This window comes from Leptidea sinapis, chromosome 13 (assembly GCF_905404315.1).
Source record: "Leptidea sinapis chromosome 13, ilLepSina1.1, whole genome shotgun sequence".
Taxonomy (NCBI): domain Eukaryota; kingdom Metazoa; phylum Arthropoda; class Insecta; order Lepidoptera; family Pieridae; genus Leptidea; species Leptidea sinapis.
The window spans coordinates 535,265-552,373 of NC_066277.1; the positions used below are offsets into that span (position 1 = coordinate 535,265).

At 36.6% G+C, this 17,109-nt stretch overlaps 1 protein-coding gene and 1 long non-coding RNA gene across 2 annotated transcripts in view; both read right to left on the reverse strand.

Annotated features, from left to right (window-relative positions):
- Positions 1 to 9,711, reverse strand: part of LOC126967694 (uncharacterized) — a 29,398-nt gene extending 19,687 nt beyond the window's left edge. The window contains exons 1-4 of the mRNA XM_050812282.1: positions 9,653 to 9,711; positions 6,391 to 6,560; positions 5,851 to 5,938; positions 1,357 to 1,481 (exon numbers count right to left, since the gene is read on the reverse strand). Coding sequence (XP_050668239.1) covers positions 1,357 to 1,481; positions 5,851 to 5,938; positions 6,391 to 6,560; positions 9,653 to 9,683 — 414 coding nt within the window. The 5' untranslated portion in view covers positions 9,684 to 9,711. The remainder of the gene's footprint in view (positions 1 to 1,356; positions 1,482 to 5,850; positions 5,939 to 6,390; positions 6,561 to 9,652) is intronic.
- A 32-nt stretch (positions 9,712 to 9,743) lies between these two features.
- LOC126967746 (uncharacterized) lies at positions 9,744 to 15,391 on the reverse strand. Its single transcript, XR_007730074.1, has 3 exons — positions 15,296 to 15,391; positions 10,488 to 10,592; positions 9,744 to 9,770 (listed from the first exon to the last, which is right to left on the reverse strand). It is a non-coding gene; the product is annotated as an uncharacterized LOC126967746 (long non-coding RNA).
- Positions 15,392 to 17,109: the final 1,718 nt, after the last annotated feature.

The window sequence follows — 17,109 nt, forward strand, 5'->3', positions numbered from 1 at the left end:
CTTATGACCAAAACAATTGACTCAATGACACGTGTGACTCGAGGTTAACGCGCGCCACCTATTATTTCGTAACTAGAGCGTATCATTCCACGCTTTACGTACGACGGAATTAATTTCTATATTAATAGAAGCAGAAGCCAAAAAGAATGACAAAAATTTAAGATTCATTATAATAATAATAATAAAGCCTCATTTAATCCAAAACTCTTTTTACACAAGCGAATTATTAGTAGTATAATAGTTTGGTGTTAGTAAGATTAGTTGCTTATACTTCTATTTATTTGAGTTGTGAATCTCGTTAGAGTAAAGGCCTCCTCCATGTCTTTCCATAGTGTTCGATTTTTGCTTTTATGCATCCAGTCTTTTCCTGCTATCTCTATTAAGTCGTCAGTCCACCGTTTATTTGGTCTGCCAACTCTTCGTTGGTCCTAATGTTGGTCCATAACATCTTGTGGTTAGGATTGTCCATCGATTATCAGTATATCGTGAAATATGCCCTGCCCATTGCCACTTAAGCTTCATGGCTCGTTTCAGTGCATCTGTAACTTTTGTTTTTTTGTCATATGGACTCGTTTTTAATTTTTGTTTATTTTTAGAATGCTTCTTTCCATTGCTCTCTGCGTAGAAAGTAACCTCTGTTCCACTTTATTTGTGTATGTCCATGTTTGACACCCATATAGTAAACTCGGCAAGATTCATTATATCAAATTCAAATTCAAATATATTTATTAAAAATAGGATTTAAAATCACGTGAACGTCAAAAACTACCACCCATTCAAAAGAGATTGCCTCAGACCTGAGAAGAATAGGCGCAAGAAACTCAGCGGGCTTTTTTTTAATATAAAATATGGATTACAATGTGATATCTTACAAAAAACATTTATAATTAAAGAGCCTGAGGGTGTTCGCTTTATTCCCAGTCCGTGGTGTCATTAAGAAAATCGTTTATGCTACTTTCCCACACAAACGTTTTTTAACAATTCTTTTGAATTTCGTAACATTTGTTTTGTACATTTTCTGGGATCATATTGTAGAAGCATATACATCGCCCAAAAAAAGACTTACTAACTCGACCCAACCGAGTAGTAGTCATAACAAGTTTATTTTTGTTCCTCGTTATGAACGTCACAGTTTCTAGAAAATTCCTCAATATGCTTATATATATACAGAACATTATCAAAAATGTATTGAGAAGCAACAGTCAAAATGTTTATTTTTTTAAATTTTTCTCTTAATGATTCTTTAGGACCTAGGTTATAAATATCCTTGTATCTTACTAACAAAGATAACAAAACCCACACAGACGAGCGTACGCTAGTACGCACGCAAACGTAATAAAAGCACAACACACTAACCAGTATCAGTTCGTAAAGTGTAGTCTCGTCGACGTTCTTTGCAAGCTCATCAAGTCGACTTGGGTCCAGTGCTCGAGACAGCAACACCCAAACATGTGCTGGCAGCCGGCCCGAGCTCGACATCACTGTTTCAAGCAATTATGTACTATTGAATGTCAATACATTTACAATTTTTTTTTTTTTTTATTTATTTATCATATTACATATACCGATATAAAACTAGGTCAAATTACATCTAAAAAAAAACCACAAAGGTTAACAACTAATACTAATAACACTTAATAATACGTCACAACTCAACAACAACTTATGCTATAAATTAAATGAACACAGTGAAAATATTTTAAAAGACTTAAAAACGAATAAATATAACTTATAAATATGACTTAGCAGGTTCAAATTCTCTTAGCTGCTATAATTTATGTAATAGGTAATCCTTTATTCTATAATTAATGTTTTTAGTATTTAAATTTTGCCGCTCAATGAAGGGCAGCTCATTTAGCAAGCGAGGTATTAGGTAATCGGCAGTTCGTTCGCCGTACACGTTGCAGGCCCGGAGAATCGACAACCGGTTCTAAGTTATGGCTCTTGTTTGTATAGGGTGTTCTATCTTTTGCAATCTTATTTTTTCATTAAAAAAGTATTGGCTCAATAGCATTTGCTTAACTTTATGATAAATGGGCAAGATATTGCAATGTTTAAATATTTCATTTTCGTTTTGTTTTAATTTTCGAAACATATGTGCAGATAATGATTTTTTAAAATTTTTAATTGAAGATTGTATATTTGCTTCAGATATGAGGAATATGTACGGCCATAGCTTGTTAGGCCATATTGAATATAGGATTCCGCTAATGAATTATAAAGCATAATTTTTACTTTAAAGGGAATTCTATTTTTTAATATTTTTATATTTCCTAGGAACTGGCGTAACTTATTGCTAATGTGTTCGATGTGGTAGCTCCAGTTGAATTTTGAATCAATTATTAGGCCAAGGTATTTATGTGTATCCACTATATCAATTGCAGGACACCTACAGGTTCCTAGCCCATGCAGACAGTTATGATTGTGTGAAATTATAGATTTTGGTGTAGGGTGCTTGATGTAGGGTGATTTGATAATCATGAGCTTAGTTTTACTAATGTTTAGTACTAAACCAGCATCATGACACAATAAGGCAAGTGTCATCTGCAAATTGGTAACACGTGCTGTATTTTAGGCAGTTTCCCAAATCGTTCACATACGATAAAAAGTGTAGGGGACCCAGGACTGATCCTTGAGCCGTTCCCTCAGTCACCATTTTGGGGTCACTGTATGTATTTTGTACTTTAACAGTAAATGTACGATTTGTGAGATAATTTTTGCACCACTTTAGTAACGGACCCCTGATTCCACAATCATCTAGATTTTGGATTAGTTGTTCATGCTGCAATGTTTCAAATGCCCGCGAAAAGTCAATAAATAGGGCCAGTACAAATTTTTTGTTGTTTAAGTGAGCATTTACCTCGTCAGTGAAAGAACATAGGAGGTCTGTTGCACTTTTACCCGCTTGAAACCCAAATTGATTGCTACTAATTACATCTTTCTTTTGATAGAATTGATGAACCTGATCACTCACGATTCTTTCTATGATTTTGTCAATTGCAGAAAGTAAAGTAATTGGCCTGTAGTTCGTATAATTTTCGTGATGACCCTTTTTGTACACTGGTCTTACACAACCTATTTTGAGGTCATTAGGAAAATCGCCTGTTTCGACGCTACAGTTTATTAAATTTGCAATTGGTAGGGCCAGATATTGGTTAGCTAGTTTAAGTTTACTTACTTTAATACCATCTAGTCCAGGTGCCTTATTTGAGTGTAGTTTCTTAATTACTTTACTAACATCGTCTTTGGAGACCTTTTGGAATAACATTGTAGTATTTAAGGGCTTGCGATACGTACTTGCATCATCAAGTTTTAGTTTGCAATTTGGAATTATATTTTTTACTGATTTTTCAAATCCATTCGCAAAGTTATCAGCTATCTGTTTAACGGAAAGGCCCTGGCCTTCGAACGCCTTTAGTATCACTTCGTCAATGGTTAAATTTGTCCGCCCTAGCATTTGATTAATAATTTTGTAGATTTTTTTTATATCTTTAAAATTTTTCTTTATTTATTTTAAATAATATGCGTCACGTTTGGATTCCATTAATTTATGGAGTTTGTTTCTGGTTTTATTATATTGTAGTCTGATTAAGGGATCATAACTACTCTTTATCCAAAGCTTATATAACTTGTTTTTTTGTTTCGCAAAGCCGATTTACGTTTCCATCTATCCAAGGAGCTGTGTTTGATTGAGTTTTGTTTTTTTTGTATTTTATTAATTTATAATTTCATGCAACCTCTCTGGCTGCTAGAAACGACTTTTTGATATAAGCCAATATATTGTCTGGCGTATTTATTAAGTTAGTCTGTTCCCAGTCAACCCTACTCATTTCTTTGTGAAAAATATTTTGATTAATAGTAATCTTTTTGGTAGCACCCTGTGTACGTCTCGTTGGTGACGAGTTATTAATGCATGTAAATTCCTCGATGATCCGCCAGTACCTCGTCAAGCACCGCCGAGTACGGATCTAATGTGGGGAACCGCGCGAAAATATGATCTATACAAGATTTGGTGACCTTATTTAGTTTTGTTTCTATTCTCGTGTAATTTGAAATACCACACATCAATCCGTACTCACTAAGTGCATCCAAGTAGTAATCTTTATGGGATGATTGGTCTTTTAGGTCTATGTTTGTATCGCCGATAAGTAATATATTATTTGTTTTAGAGTCATACCGTGAGATGTACCTGCTAAGTTCATTTACAAAAAGGTTTTTATTTTTACACGGAGGTTTGTAGATTGCACATATAACTACGTTTACATCGGTGGGTAACTTTATTATACCTGTTAAGTTTTCAAACATAAAAGTTTTGTGAGGTGTTAGTGTAAACTTAAGGTAATTCTTTACATAAATAATTATACCGCCTCCCCGTTTTTTATCTCGTAATTGGGCATACATATTATAACCCGTTAAGTTATATAAATTCACAATACTTTCTGAAATGCCAACTTCGGATAAAACTATCAAATCTATAGTATAATTACAAGTGCTAATCACTTGTTGGAGTTTGGTGAAATTCTTTATTATAGAACGTATATTAAAATGTATACAAGTAAACAATGCGTGACTTTTAGGTGGTAGTTGTAGAAAGTAATTATTTATATTATTACAATCTAAGATTTCTTTAATTTTTATTGCCATTAGAGTATTATTTATTTACTAAGTAATTTAAATTCTACTAAGAAATAATAACAGTAAGATATTATAATGTATAGGTACCTGTTTAGAATATTACTTTATAATGTGATATTAGAAGGTTAAAGCTGTTTTTGTATATGATCTATATCCTTTTCAGTGCGTACATAGTAGATTTTACTATTTGGGCCTTTTCTTACACAAATCTTGCCTTCCTTACACCAAATAAACTGGGCAATTTTACTTAATTGGGTTTTGGTATTGTATAACAGCGTTTTTAAATATTTTGTTAGGGCCTCTCTAATATAGACTCGATTTTCTGCTGCTTCTTTTGGTGATTCTGGCAAGAGTCCACCTACCGTGAGACGTTTCTCTTTCCCTGCATCGATCCACTGTCTTTGGGCTGCTTTAGATTTCATTTCTACAAGAAATGTACACGGACGATCTTTAGGGCCGGGCAAGCGTTGGGAGGACATAATATCATTCACGTTGGTATTCAATTTCGTTGCAAGCGTTTCTATCACTTTACCTATATCTTTTACAGATGTTTGAGGTAAGCCTGCTATTTCTAAGGTACTTGTTAACGACTTTTGATGAAAACTTTTTGTCTCCTGCTCCAAAACAGTTACTCTTAGTTCTAGGTTCTTATTTCTATTTTGAAGATCGAGGTTTTTATTCTCAAGTTCTTTATTTTGACATCCTGTTTCTTTAAGGATTGCTCAATGGTAGATAGCTGATCACTCAGAAACTCAATAGATGTTTCAAGGCTTCCAAATTCCTCTCTGAATGTTTTTTTCAGTTCACGGCTTATATCCTGGATTAGCTTTTGCGTGTCAAGTTGGGTATTTATTACGTGATCTGTTACCGATTCTGTCTCCTCGCAATCGTCTTCAGGTGTTATGAAAGACGATCTGCGTGCTACGTTCTTCATACAGTCATCGCAGCTACACTCGATGCTCGTTGAGTTGCGAAGAGTACTAAGCTGTTTATTTGATAGCTTAGCACATGCTGGGTCTGCATGTACCGTTACATTACACCTACTGCATACCAAGCCAGGCACTTTTTTGGTAATATTTCTCTTACATTTATCACACTTTGTTAAGACCGTTGTAGGTAGTTACAAAATATTCACTGTTCAGAAACACGACCGTTTGCATTAATGCACTGACGTATTATTCCAATCACAAGACTTTGTTTAAAGATTTTACATACCGACGTGGCTCAAGTGCGGTACGAGATGCGGCAATAGTGCGGAACGCGCGCATACTTCAGCATCCCGCAATACGCTGCTCATCGGTAACTGCAAATAAAAATAATTGTATATATACAAAAAAAAATACGTGGGTAGCGTGGCTGCCGAAAAAGTGGATTGAAGATAAAAGGCTAATAAAACCTAAAGCTATTTTTTTAAAGTAAAAATTTGAAGATGATCGCACTATTCGTTTCGCGATTCAAGGAAAAACTGACAGACGTTTTATTCGGTGGAGATTTTTCAATTCAAAACTCGGTACTGCACTGTTCGGCGGTATAATTTTACAAGACCGGACAACCTGTGCAGTTTTACTAACTCACAAGCCACGATACATTGCCGAAGTACAAACTGTATTGTCCGATCATAAGAATATTTCATTGTCATTACGTTTCAAGTCATTTTTATCGCCATCATTCGTTATGTGGCCCCAGCCTTGCATAGCAGCCCAGATTTCATGTAGGTACCTACAGCCAAACACAGGCTTCTCAAATATTTAATACCTTGTAGAGAACGCGGTCACTGCCCTGGTGTTCCACCTCGAGGGCGACGTGCTCATCTAGCTGCAGCAGCTCCAATGACTGCGCCCCACACTCCGCCCACGTTCCCGCACTCGCCCTGTGCTGCTCCACACTGGTCATCTGCTCCTCCAAGTCTAACCACTCGAACTCACCTATTATAAATAAACTTTTGGTTGTTATTAATATTATCAGATATTAATGCAGTACACTACCAATACTTATGCCATTTTAAATTGAGTATAATCTACTTCAATAAATTGAGTTAGGTATTCATTCGTCTCCATGTGATGAAGAAAGGTATATAATACACACATCAAAAAAGTCTAAGCAACATGCACGATATTACAAATTTACCATTTATATTAATTAATTTCTAAGTCTTTATTCACTCAAAGGGCATAGGTATGTAAACTTTTTTGTTATTGATGATGACATACTGGCTGGTTGTAAAAAAAAATCGATTATGTTTTGTTTTTTTCATAAAATTAAATGAAAGGGAATTTGTTTGAATTTAAGTGCGTTTTTTTTGCTACGTTTAGTCTTGATTTTATAATTTTACCAACCATTTCAATAAAGTTAGCGACAAAATTGAATTGTTAGATATTGTTTACGTCATGGAGCGACGTCATTTGACGGCAAATGAAATGCAAAGAGCTGTACAGATGTTGCACGCGGGAAATAATCAATCTCAGGTATCTCGGCATTTTGGCATTCATAGAAGTGTTATTTGTCGTCTTTGGCAGCGCTACAATAATATAAGGGAACCCGCTGAACAGCATTCAGGCGGTAAAAGGAGTACAACCGCTCTGCAAGACCGGTACATACAATGACTTCAAGACGCCAGCCGATGTTAACCGTTCGAGAGATAAGTTTGAGGCTACAAAATTCAAGTGGTGTTGATGTAAGTCCCCAAACTGGGCGAAATCGACTGCATGAGTACGGCCTACGAGATCGACGCCTAATTAGGTGCCCACCGATACGTCACGGGAATCGCGCTCGTCCAAATGAATGGTGTAAAGAACGCAGACCATGGAGCCAGAAACAATGGGATAAAATTATGTTTCCCGATGAGTCGCGATTCGGGTTTAGGCCTGATACAAGAAGGGTGCGAGTGTACCGTCGGCCCGGAAATACTGAAAGGCTCAGGTGCATTCAGGAAGTTCATCCATACAGCGCTCAACAGTTATGGTATGGGCGGGTATTATGAAGAACAAGCGAACCTAGCTCGTTTTTGTAAATGGAAACATGAACGCTGAAAATTACGTTGAGGATATTCTCAGACCTTATGTCCAACCATTTGCACAAACCTTTGGCTCTGATTTTACGTTAATGCATGACAATGCACGTTCACATATAGCTCGGCGAACCAATACTTGGCAACGGAGAACGTCCGGATATTGCCCTGGCCTGCACAATCGCCAGACCTCAACCCCATCGAGCACGCATGGGATATGCTCCAGAGACGTGTTTTGAAGGACTTGGACGGAGTGACAACAACCCAACAGCTGAAGGATTTGCTACAGTTCCATTGGGAGCGAATACCGCAAGATGACATAAACAGTCTCATTAATTCAATGAATAATCGTTGCCGACAAGTTCTGAATAGCAGAGGAGGCCATACTTTGTATTAAATTATCCTACTCGAAAGAATTATATATTTTAATTTATATAATATATATTCATATAATATAATTATATAATATTTTAATAATTTTAATTATATTGTGAAAACAATAAATTCATTTTCTTTACAAATTTCATTTTGTTAAAAAAATGTTTAGTTGCTTATGTACCTAAGTTTCTGCAGTATGTTCTAATATTGTTAATTTCTGTTATTAAAAGAACTTATAAAGACAACAGCTGTTATTTTTACATCATAGGACCCTAAAAATATTATTTTAAAAATAAAATACAACGTTATAATGTGATAGATGAAGTCGGAAACTAACCGGTATCATATTCAGTAGCTTCTCCGAGTGTTTCATGAGTACTTAATAGATCAGCCTTGATTGCGAGAGCTCTTGTTGAGATTAACAGGTTCAGAGATGGTTTTCTGTGACTTACGGTTCCATCTCATTAACATAATCGTATTACAATAACGCCTAACTTCGGGAGGATAGATAGAGCTTACAAAAATAGATTTGCCGGGTCCAATCCTACCTCTTTCAGCAACTTGTTCACACAACATTCCTGATCCTTGGTAAGTCTGATCTGATCGATGATTTTGATTGATGTTTCCCATCAATACCAGCTTTCCCATCTATTATTCGATCTACAAATTTGTGCAGGCAATCTAGTTTTATTCATCCCTGAATATAACCATGTCGGTTCACATTCTTATTCAAAAGTCATTACCCAAGCCCTTCGATCTAATAATACTAAAATTTATGTATCACACTTAAGGCGACACTAAATGCCAGCGACCTTGAGCGATATGAGTTCACGGCTGCCGGCCCGCCATCTATATAACAAAGCCAATATTTTCAAAATTCTTGAGTGGAAAACAGTTTATATGCTTACAATCCTCGTTATTCACTACTAATCTGAATAAAAGAACCTACACAAAAAAGTACAAGCTATAAGAATAACTTTTCTGAGAGAAGTACCAAAAAAATACGTCACGCCATGCCAGAAAACTTGTTTAACTTCTAGGAAATGTGGTAGTTCAAAAAGGCTCAGCAGTGTTTACTATAACCAACAGCAAGAATTAGCAATCTACAAATAAGACTTAAGGATATGTGTAACATGATTAAGTAGTGTTCATAGTTCTAAATGCTATACTTTCGCCACAAAACTTGTCTAAAAACACCATGTTTGCGTATTTTCTGCTTTCTCTTCGCCTTAACACGTGGCTCTATATGAGTTCAGTATGTTTGAATATTATAGTATTGTTTAATATTATTTTTTAATTAATAATAATTTTCTAATCACTACATTTTACTCGTAATTAAGAGCTTGATTGTAATGAACTTGTTATATATATTATGTGATAAGTCTGATAAAAATATCTACTTTGCTCCTTTTTTTTTGATAGCTCTGTCAATTGAGCCTTAAGTATAACACATGTTTATACAGTAATTATAACCACATAAATAATCAATTCAGGACCGATTCATGAGTAGCTATTGAAATATGTACCTACGTTATTATATTACTAGACCTTAACGCACATTTACTCTGTATGTAGAGATCGTTTCTCTATCAACAGTCAGCCTATCGTAGTCCTGCTCGTGTCATCTCTCACCCAGTAACAGCAGTAGTTCTCTGTGTAACATGCGCTCGGCCACGCCCCCCGATGGTCGCCGCCCGCCCCCCGCGCGACCAATCCCCGCCGCATCTCGCACGTAACCCAGCAGCTGTAACTTGATATTTTGAAACATTTTTAGTGGAATTAATACTAATATAGAAGGATATAATTATATTTCCCGGGTTCGAATCTCGGTATGTGCAATCATTTATATGATAAGTATGCATGTTTGTTTCCGAGTCATGTATGTTTATATATATTTATGTTTAAGTAAGTATATTGTATTAAATATATCGTTTTCTTGTACCCATAGTACAGGCTATGCCTCGTTTGGGGCAAGATAATTTGTGTAAAAATGTGTGAATATTATTATTATTTATTGCAATAAACTAGATATTGGTTGTATCGTAATGATGCCAGTAACGTATACACATTTATATTTATGCCAAGAATTTATATACGCCCCTGGCGCTCTGAACCCATTCGATGTACGTCAATAAGTCTTAGCATGGTTGTCCAATTTTCCTGTTGTGGTTTCATACAGTTACAGCCGGCTCAAACCCAATAATTGCTTATTGGGAAATTGACTTGAGATGCAATATAAGACGGCTTACAATAATAAAAGATTTTTTAAGTAAATCCGTGATATATACTGACCATAGTAACCTTAAGGATTATTAATACATGTAAGTGACCATGCATTATAAAGTAAAATTTCGCAAATTCAGTTTAAGTCACACGGATTTTAATGGTTTGATAATAGTCTTATTAAAATAAACCAGAATCAAATAAAAAGTTATATCAATGTTTAATCATTTCAATATACACCCACTTGTCTCGCGATCCTCGTGTGTCCCGCTCTCAGTAGCGCCCGCAACGTGCGCACTGCGGCCCGCAGCTCTGGCACGCTCGCCTGATCCGCTGCGACCAACACGCACTGTCGACCTCGACTAACTTAAAATAATACTTCCAATGGCTTCTACCAACTATTAATGAAAGTGATATTACATTAAAAATGGAAATTACTGCTTTTAAGAAAGAAAGAAGAAAGAAAAATAATTTATTCTGCAACTTAAAGTATACAAGTAGACTTATTTATAAATTTACATGAACATGCAGAAATGGAGTTCACCTCAGCAAAATACTGATCATACCCACAGGTGATATGATCAGTGCTGGTCTTCCGGAGAACCCCAGGTAGCGGATTGACAAACTACTTAAAGGTTATACATATATGAAGGGTTACTATACTAAGTACAATAATAATATCACAATAAAAAGTAATAACAACAAAACAAAAATTACATAAAATTTCGTGACCAGACCTAATTCAATAATCTATCTATATATATAAAAATGAATTGTTGTTCGTTAGTCTCGCTAAAACTCGAGAACGGCTGGAACGATTTGGCTAATTTTGATCTTGAATTATTTGTGGAAGTCCAGAGAAGGTTTATAAGGTGAATAAATAGGAAAATGCTGCTAAATTAAATAAAAACAACATTTCATTTCCTTTGATGAGTCCATACATAATTTCTATGAGAGAATTTATTGACGCACGGTTTGACAGCTCTGCTGTGAAACAATTTTATTACGACAGCAGGGTGCATATTTTACGAATACGAACGAATACGAACTAAAATAACAAATAATAATAATAATAACAACAAATGAGTACTAATTGCGTGATTGATCGAGTGCTAATTCTGCTGATATTAATAAGAATCTCTCTAAAAAGAACTCATGACAATAACAGGCCGTATAATTTATTTTTTAACTTTTATAACCACAATCCCTGTGGCGAGAGACAGTTCACCAGAGAAATGGCCATCTTTCACCCCCATGAGAAATAAAGTCTACTAAACAAGTTTAATTCTATTAATTAGGTCTATTAGCACAACGCACCTTTGTTATAGATAAGAGACGAAGTAATAAGGTTTTGGCCACAGTTTCTGGCGGTGTGGAGCGCGGCGAGAGGGGCTGCGAGAGGCGCGGGGTGCGGCGGCATACCACACAGACCGCGGCGCAATAAAAATAAATTGTTCTGTATCCATTATTTTATATGAGCTCAATGCGCGATACAAACAAAATTATTTGTTTTGGTCGCGCGATGCTAAATGCGTCCATGCTCTGAGCTGTGGCCGCCTCGATACTCCCGAGTGCATTTGTTTCACTCGCACGCCGCGCCCCAGGTCGCACCGCAATGCGCCGAGCCGATAGTTGTGCCATACTTCATACAATTTGCTCAATTTGTTTTTGCCGCTCGCCGCTTGGCGCGCCGCAGACCGCACCGCAAACCGCGCCGCAGGTGACTGTGGCCAAGGGGTAAGTAAAATAGAGATCTATATAAAGATTATTGGATGTAGCGTGTCAATACATTACAAAAAGTAACTATTTGTAACTAAGACATCGAAGTCTACAGAGGTTTTTATCCAAAATGTTTTCACTTCTTGTGCTGTGTTTATTAAAGACAATCTCAGACAGTGCATCGGTCCTTATGGTGGACTGTCATAATGCACATCAATTCATCGCACGACCAAGAACACGAGCAGAGTAACTCTAACTCTGCAAGGGATAAAAAGGACACAACAACTCACTGAGCAATGATGCTGCAGACAAACTAGCAAGGGATCCGAGGCTGTATGTAGCATATAGACCGGAACCTCAACTATCCACACTTCCGACCCAAATTAAATGGTGGCTGCGAGAAAAAACGGAACAAACCCACCAAACAGAATGGAGAAACAGTAAAGGAGGCAAACAAAGAACGCGGTTCCAGCGTGATCAAAGAGGTTCGCCAACAGATCAGATTACACAGGGACAAAATACGCAATATCATAGTTGTTACACCACTCACTATTCTTTAAACAAACATCTATCTACCTTAGGTGTAACAGACAGCCCTTTATAAGAAACGCCAGATCACGTGTTTATAGAGTGCAGAGTGTTGCGGAACAACGGGCACAAATCCTCCGATTCCACTTCCGAATGCCTGGGCTAGTTGGACTAATAAGAAGAACGGACACGCACAATAGCCAACTCAAGAAGCCTAGTGCATAAACAGCCAAGCTAAACTAACCATTAATGCTACAGTTACATTTTCATGATTATTTTTTTTACTATTTTATAGCTCACTGTTTTAAGTATATCAATATTTTAAATCTACTACATACCTTTTATGCCTTTTTACTACATACCAACAATTTTGCCGTATTTATACAACTTCTAAAAACCTCTATAATTTTTTTTCACAGCTGCAAGTAAAATCACCTATTTTACTTTTGCTCTACAAAATGTCTACTTTAAAATGACATACATTTTTTATATTATTTATTTATTCATAAAGGCTTACCAACTAAATAAAATTTATTAACTTATGCACTAAGAATTAAACAAATATAATAAAATAGTATAAATGTACTTAAATTATAGGTAGGCACAACATTACTATAAGAAATACATGTGATATTTTAAAATCTAAAATCTATAAATTATGGAGAGCAATATAAATTTGTTTTTTAAAATTAAGAAAGTTTGAAAAAGAGATATCAGTGTTTTCATCTACTTATATTAAAAATACAATTATATAATTGTAACATTAGCTGTAGAGGAGAGTTTAAGCCATAATTACTGTTGTGGAATTTAATGTGCATTGGGGAAAAAGTACTAAGCCGACAATTGAAGGCAGGCACATGCAAACCTATTTGTGATAAAAGCGAAGGACAGTCCATATCATAGCTTAAAAGTTTATGTAAACACAGCAATTGTGAAGCATTTCTACGTATTCGCAGAGATCTCATTTGAAATGTATTTAATCTATTCCCATAGCTATCATTACGGATATATTTATTTGCAAAAAAACTTAACTTTGAAAGAAACTTTTTTTGTACAGATTCTATTCGTGATACATATTTTTTGTGATATGGGCACCAAACAGCTGAGTTATATTCTAGATTAGATCTGACAACAGAGTTGAAAAGTATCATGAGTAAGTTGGTAAAATACTTCTAAAATCTTTCGTATTACGGAAAATAAAACCTAGCATTTTAAAATTCTTACGAATAATGTGATCTATATGTTTGTTCAATCTTAGTTCACTATCTAATATAATGCCTAAATCTTTAAAATATTTTTTTTCATTAAGGATTTATGGAAGGTCTTATCTATGTATGGGGTGGACAATTTTCTGATAAGGGCTCTGAAATCTCTGTACAGGGATTCTCAAGCCTGTGTTCGTGTTAATGGTGCCTATACGGGCTGGTTTGATATCTCCAAAGGTGTCAGACAGGGTTGTGTAGCGTCGCCTTGGTTGTTCAACCTATTCATGGATAGATGCATGAATGATGTGAGAGAAATGCAATGTGGAATCAATATGGAAGGGTTGTGTGTTAAGTGCCTCTTGTACGCCGATGATCAAGTCATTTTTTCATCATCGGTAAATGAGTTGCAACAAATGATTGACTGTTTGAACGGGAGCTTTAAAGAGAGAGGTTTGAAAGTAAATGCAAGAAAGACGAAAGTGATGGTATTTGAGAAGGATGAAAGGTTGACTGAGTGTACTATCACGATTGAAGATGAAAGGGTAGAACAAGTTACAGAATTCGTATATTTGGGTAGCATGTTTACAAGAGACGGAAGATATGAAGGTGATATTGAAAGGAGAGTGACTGCGGGAAATTGTGTGAATGGAGCGCTGCATGCCTTTATAAACGGTAAGACTGTGCCAATAGAAGCGCGAATGGCTGTACATAATGGAGTGCTTGTCGCCACGTTAATGTATGGAAGTGAGAGTTGGGTATGGCAGAAGAAGCATAAAAGCAGAATTAACGCAGTTGAGATGCGATCACTGCGTAGTATGTGTGGGGTAAGACTGACTGATAGAATTCCGAATGCGGTAATACGAGCGCGCTGTGGTTTGAAAGAGGATGTTGTGACAAGGACTGAAAAAGGAATGCTTAAATGGTTTGGACACGTGGAGCGAATGAGTGAAGAAAGAATTACGCATCAAATATATAAGGCAAGTGTGTGTGGGCAAGCCGGTCGCGGGAGACCTCGTAGAACATTCGTCGATCAAATTGGGGACGTTTTGAGAAAAGGAGAGGTCCGAAGCACCCGCAACCGGCGAGCATGTATGAAAAGAGTAATGAATGTAGAGGAAGCGCGTGAGGTTTGTAAGGATAGAAGCAAATGGCATTCTATTGTCTCTGCCTACCCCGACGGGAACAAGGCGTGAGTATGTGTGTGTGTGTGTGTGTATTTTTTTTCAGCAATAAACACGTCATTTACCTTGTAACTAGTTTTAAGTTTAATATGTTTTCTAGAAAATTTTAAAAAGTTGCATTTGCCTTCGTTCTGTTCCATACTATTATTTTGACACCATAAGTAAATATAGTCGATATCATCGTGAAGCATTTTTTGGTCCTCAAAACATTTTACCGTCTGTATAATTTTAGGTCATCTGCGTATAGTTCATATTCTGATCTTAATTTAGTGATATATTAAGTACATTCTGGGGCACGGGCCCATACATTTTTCCTTTATTTTTTTATGTTTTCAGTAATTTGCATTTTTTACATTGAAAATTATAGAATTGAGAAATATAGATTGAGAGAAAAAGTTATGTATGTAAAGCGGAGTTACCCGTAACGCGCGCAATGTCTGCTCCGGGAACAGCGCGGGGTCGCCGTCATCACACAGCGCATGCCAGCAGTCTCGTTGTGTTACCGCGCACTGTACCTCCTCCACGCGAACCTTCTGTGGACGCGCATCACACTTTTAGATTGCCTTACAAAGTATCCCACGTGTATGTAATTAATTTCAACTATTTATATCCGCCCTACTATCCGCTACTCTATCAATCGCGATTTTATACGCGAGATATAAGCTTACCAACTTCTAAGCCACCAATTCAGCTAAATAGCTCCGTTTGAAGAGGTAATAGTTTTTTATGCAACTGTTGTGTTATTAAACACGAATGTGAGTTGAGTCGAATAATAGCATCACATGAGTGTTTTAATACCTAATTGTCAACAGTTGCATACAAGACTTTATCTACACCCATGAATCCTCTAAAAAATTCTGAAACAGTTAGCTTACTGTTAACATTAAAACAGCAAGTCCTAGTAGTAGCCTAATATCATTCATAACTGATTGTATACAAATAAACAGTAATTAAAATAAACAAAGTATCAATAAAAGAATTATTTATTTTATTGCATCGTTTAAAATATATTTTTTACGGCGCGCGACGTTCTGGTAGTTTGGAACACGCGTAAACGAAAATGTTCTGTTTTTGAAATTCATACAGATACCACTCATCGAGCAATAAGAATGTGGCCGTCTGTTGAAACTCTTTGCGCATGAAGGGATATAAAAAAACAAAGGAGTGTTATTATGAAATTCAGTACAACATTATATCGAGAATTTAAAGGATTTTAGCAGGGGTGTAGATAACGCTATAGACTGCATCTTTATTTTGATATAACTACTGCGTTATGAATGGAGTACAAATTTTCCAATAACCTATAATATCGTACAACGATTAGTGGTACAAATGCAGTACAACAGATGCATGGGTGTACCTGTAGTCCGTGCAGGTCAGGATGGGTGGGCGGCAAGCCCGATGCGCGCGCAGCTCGCAGCGCAGCGGGTAGGGCCCGCGGGTGGGCGGCCCCGGCGGCCCCGGCGGCCCCGGCGGCCCCGGCGGCCCCGGCGGCCCCGGCGGCCCCGGCGGCCCCGAGCCAGTGTAACACAGCCGCAGCCAGCGCGTGGCGCCCCGCCCCCGGGCCGGCCGCGCTCAGGACCACGCCCACAACGCGGGCGCATCCCGCCACCGACCAACTTGTACACTGTAACATATAAAATAACACTTTTTTTTATTATAATGATGAACGAGACGAGCAGGACGTTCAGCTGATGGTAATTGATACGCCTTGCCCATTATAATGCAGTGCCGCTCGGGATTCTTGAAAATTCCCAAAAATTCTGAGCGGCACTGCAACTTCTCTCGTCCCCTAGAGACGGAAGACCGAAACACAGTAATGCTTGCAGTTACCATAATATGACAATAACACGTTGTTCACCAAAGAATGTTTAAATCATAAAAGTCATTTATTTTCTCAAAATTGATTCCTTTAGAATTCTATTTGATGTCATTTTTGATCTTATATACTAGATAGTACGGCGCAAAAAACTTTCCCAGAATTCTCTTTTTGCGCTCTTTTTAATAAAAATATACAATATTGTACTGTCATTGCTATTGTTATAAAATAATCATAATCTAGTCTCAAGCTGTCCGATCACTTAGATATTCAAATGTGGAGAAATAGGATTTACGATAGAGCCATTTTTTAATAAAACATTTAAATTTATTTAAATTATATTTTAAAGCCATTCAATTTTTATTATACAATAATGTCATCATGCCCATTATTTAGATCAAATTCATGCTCATG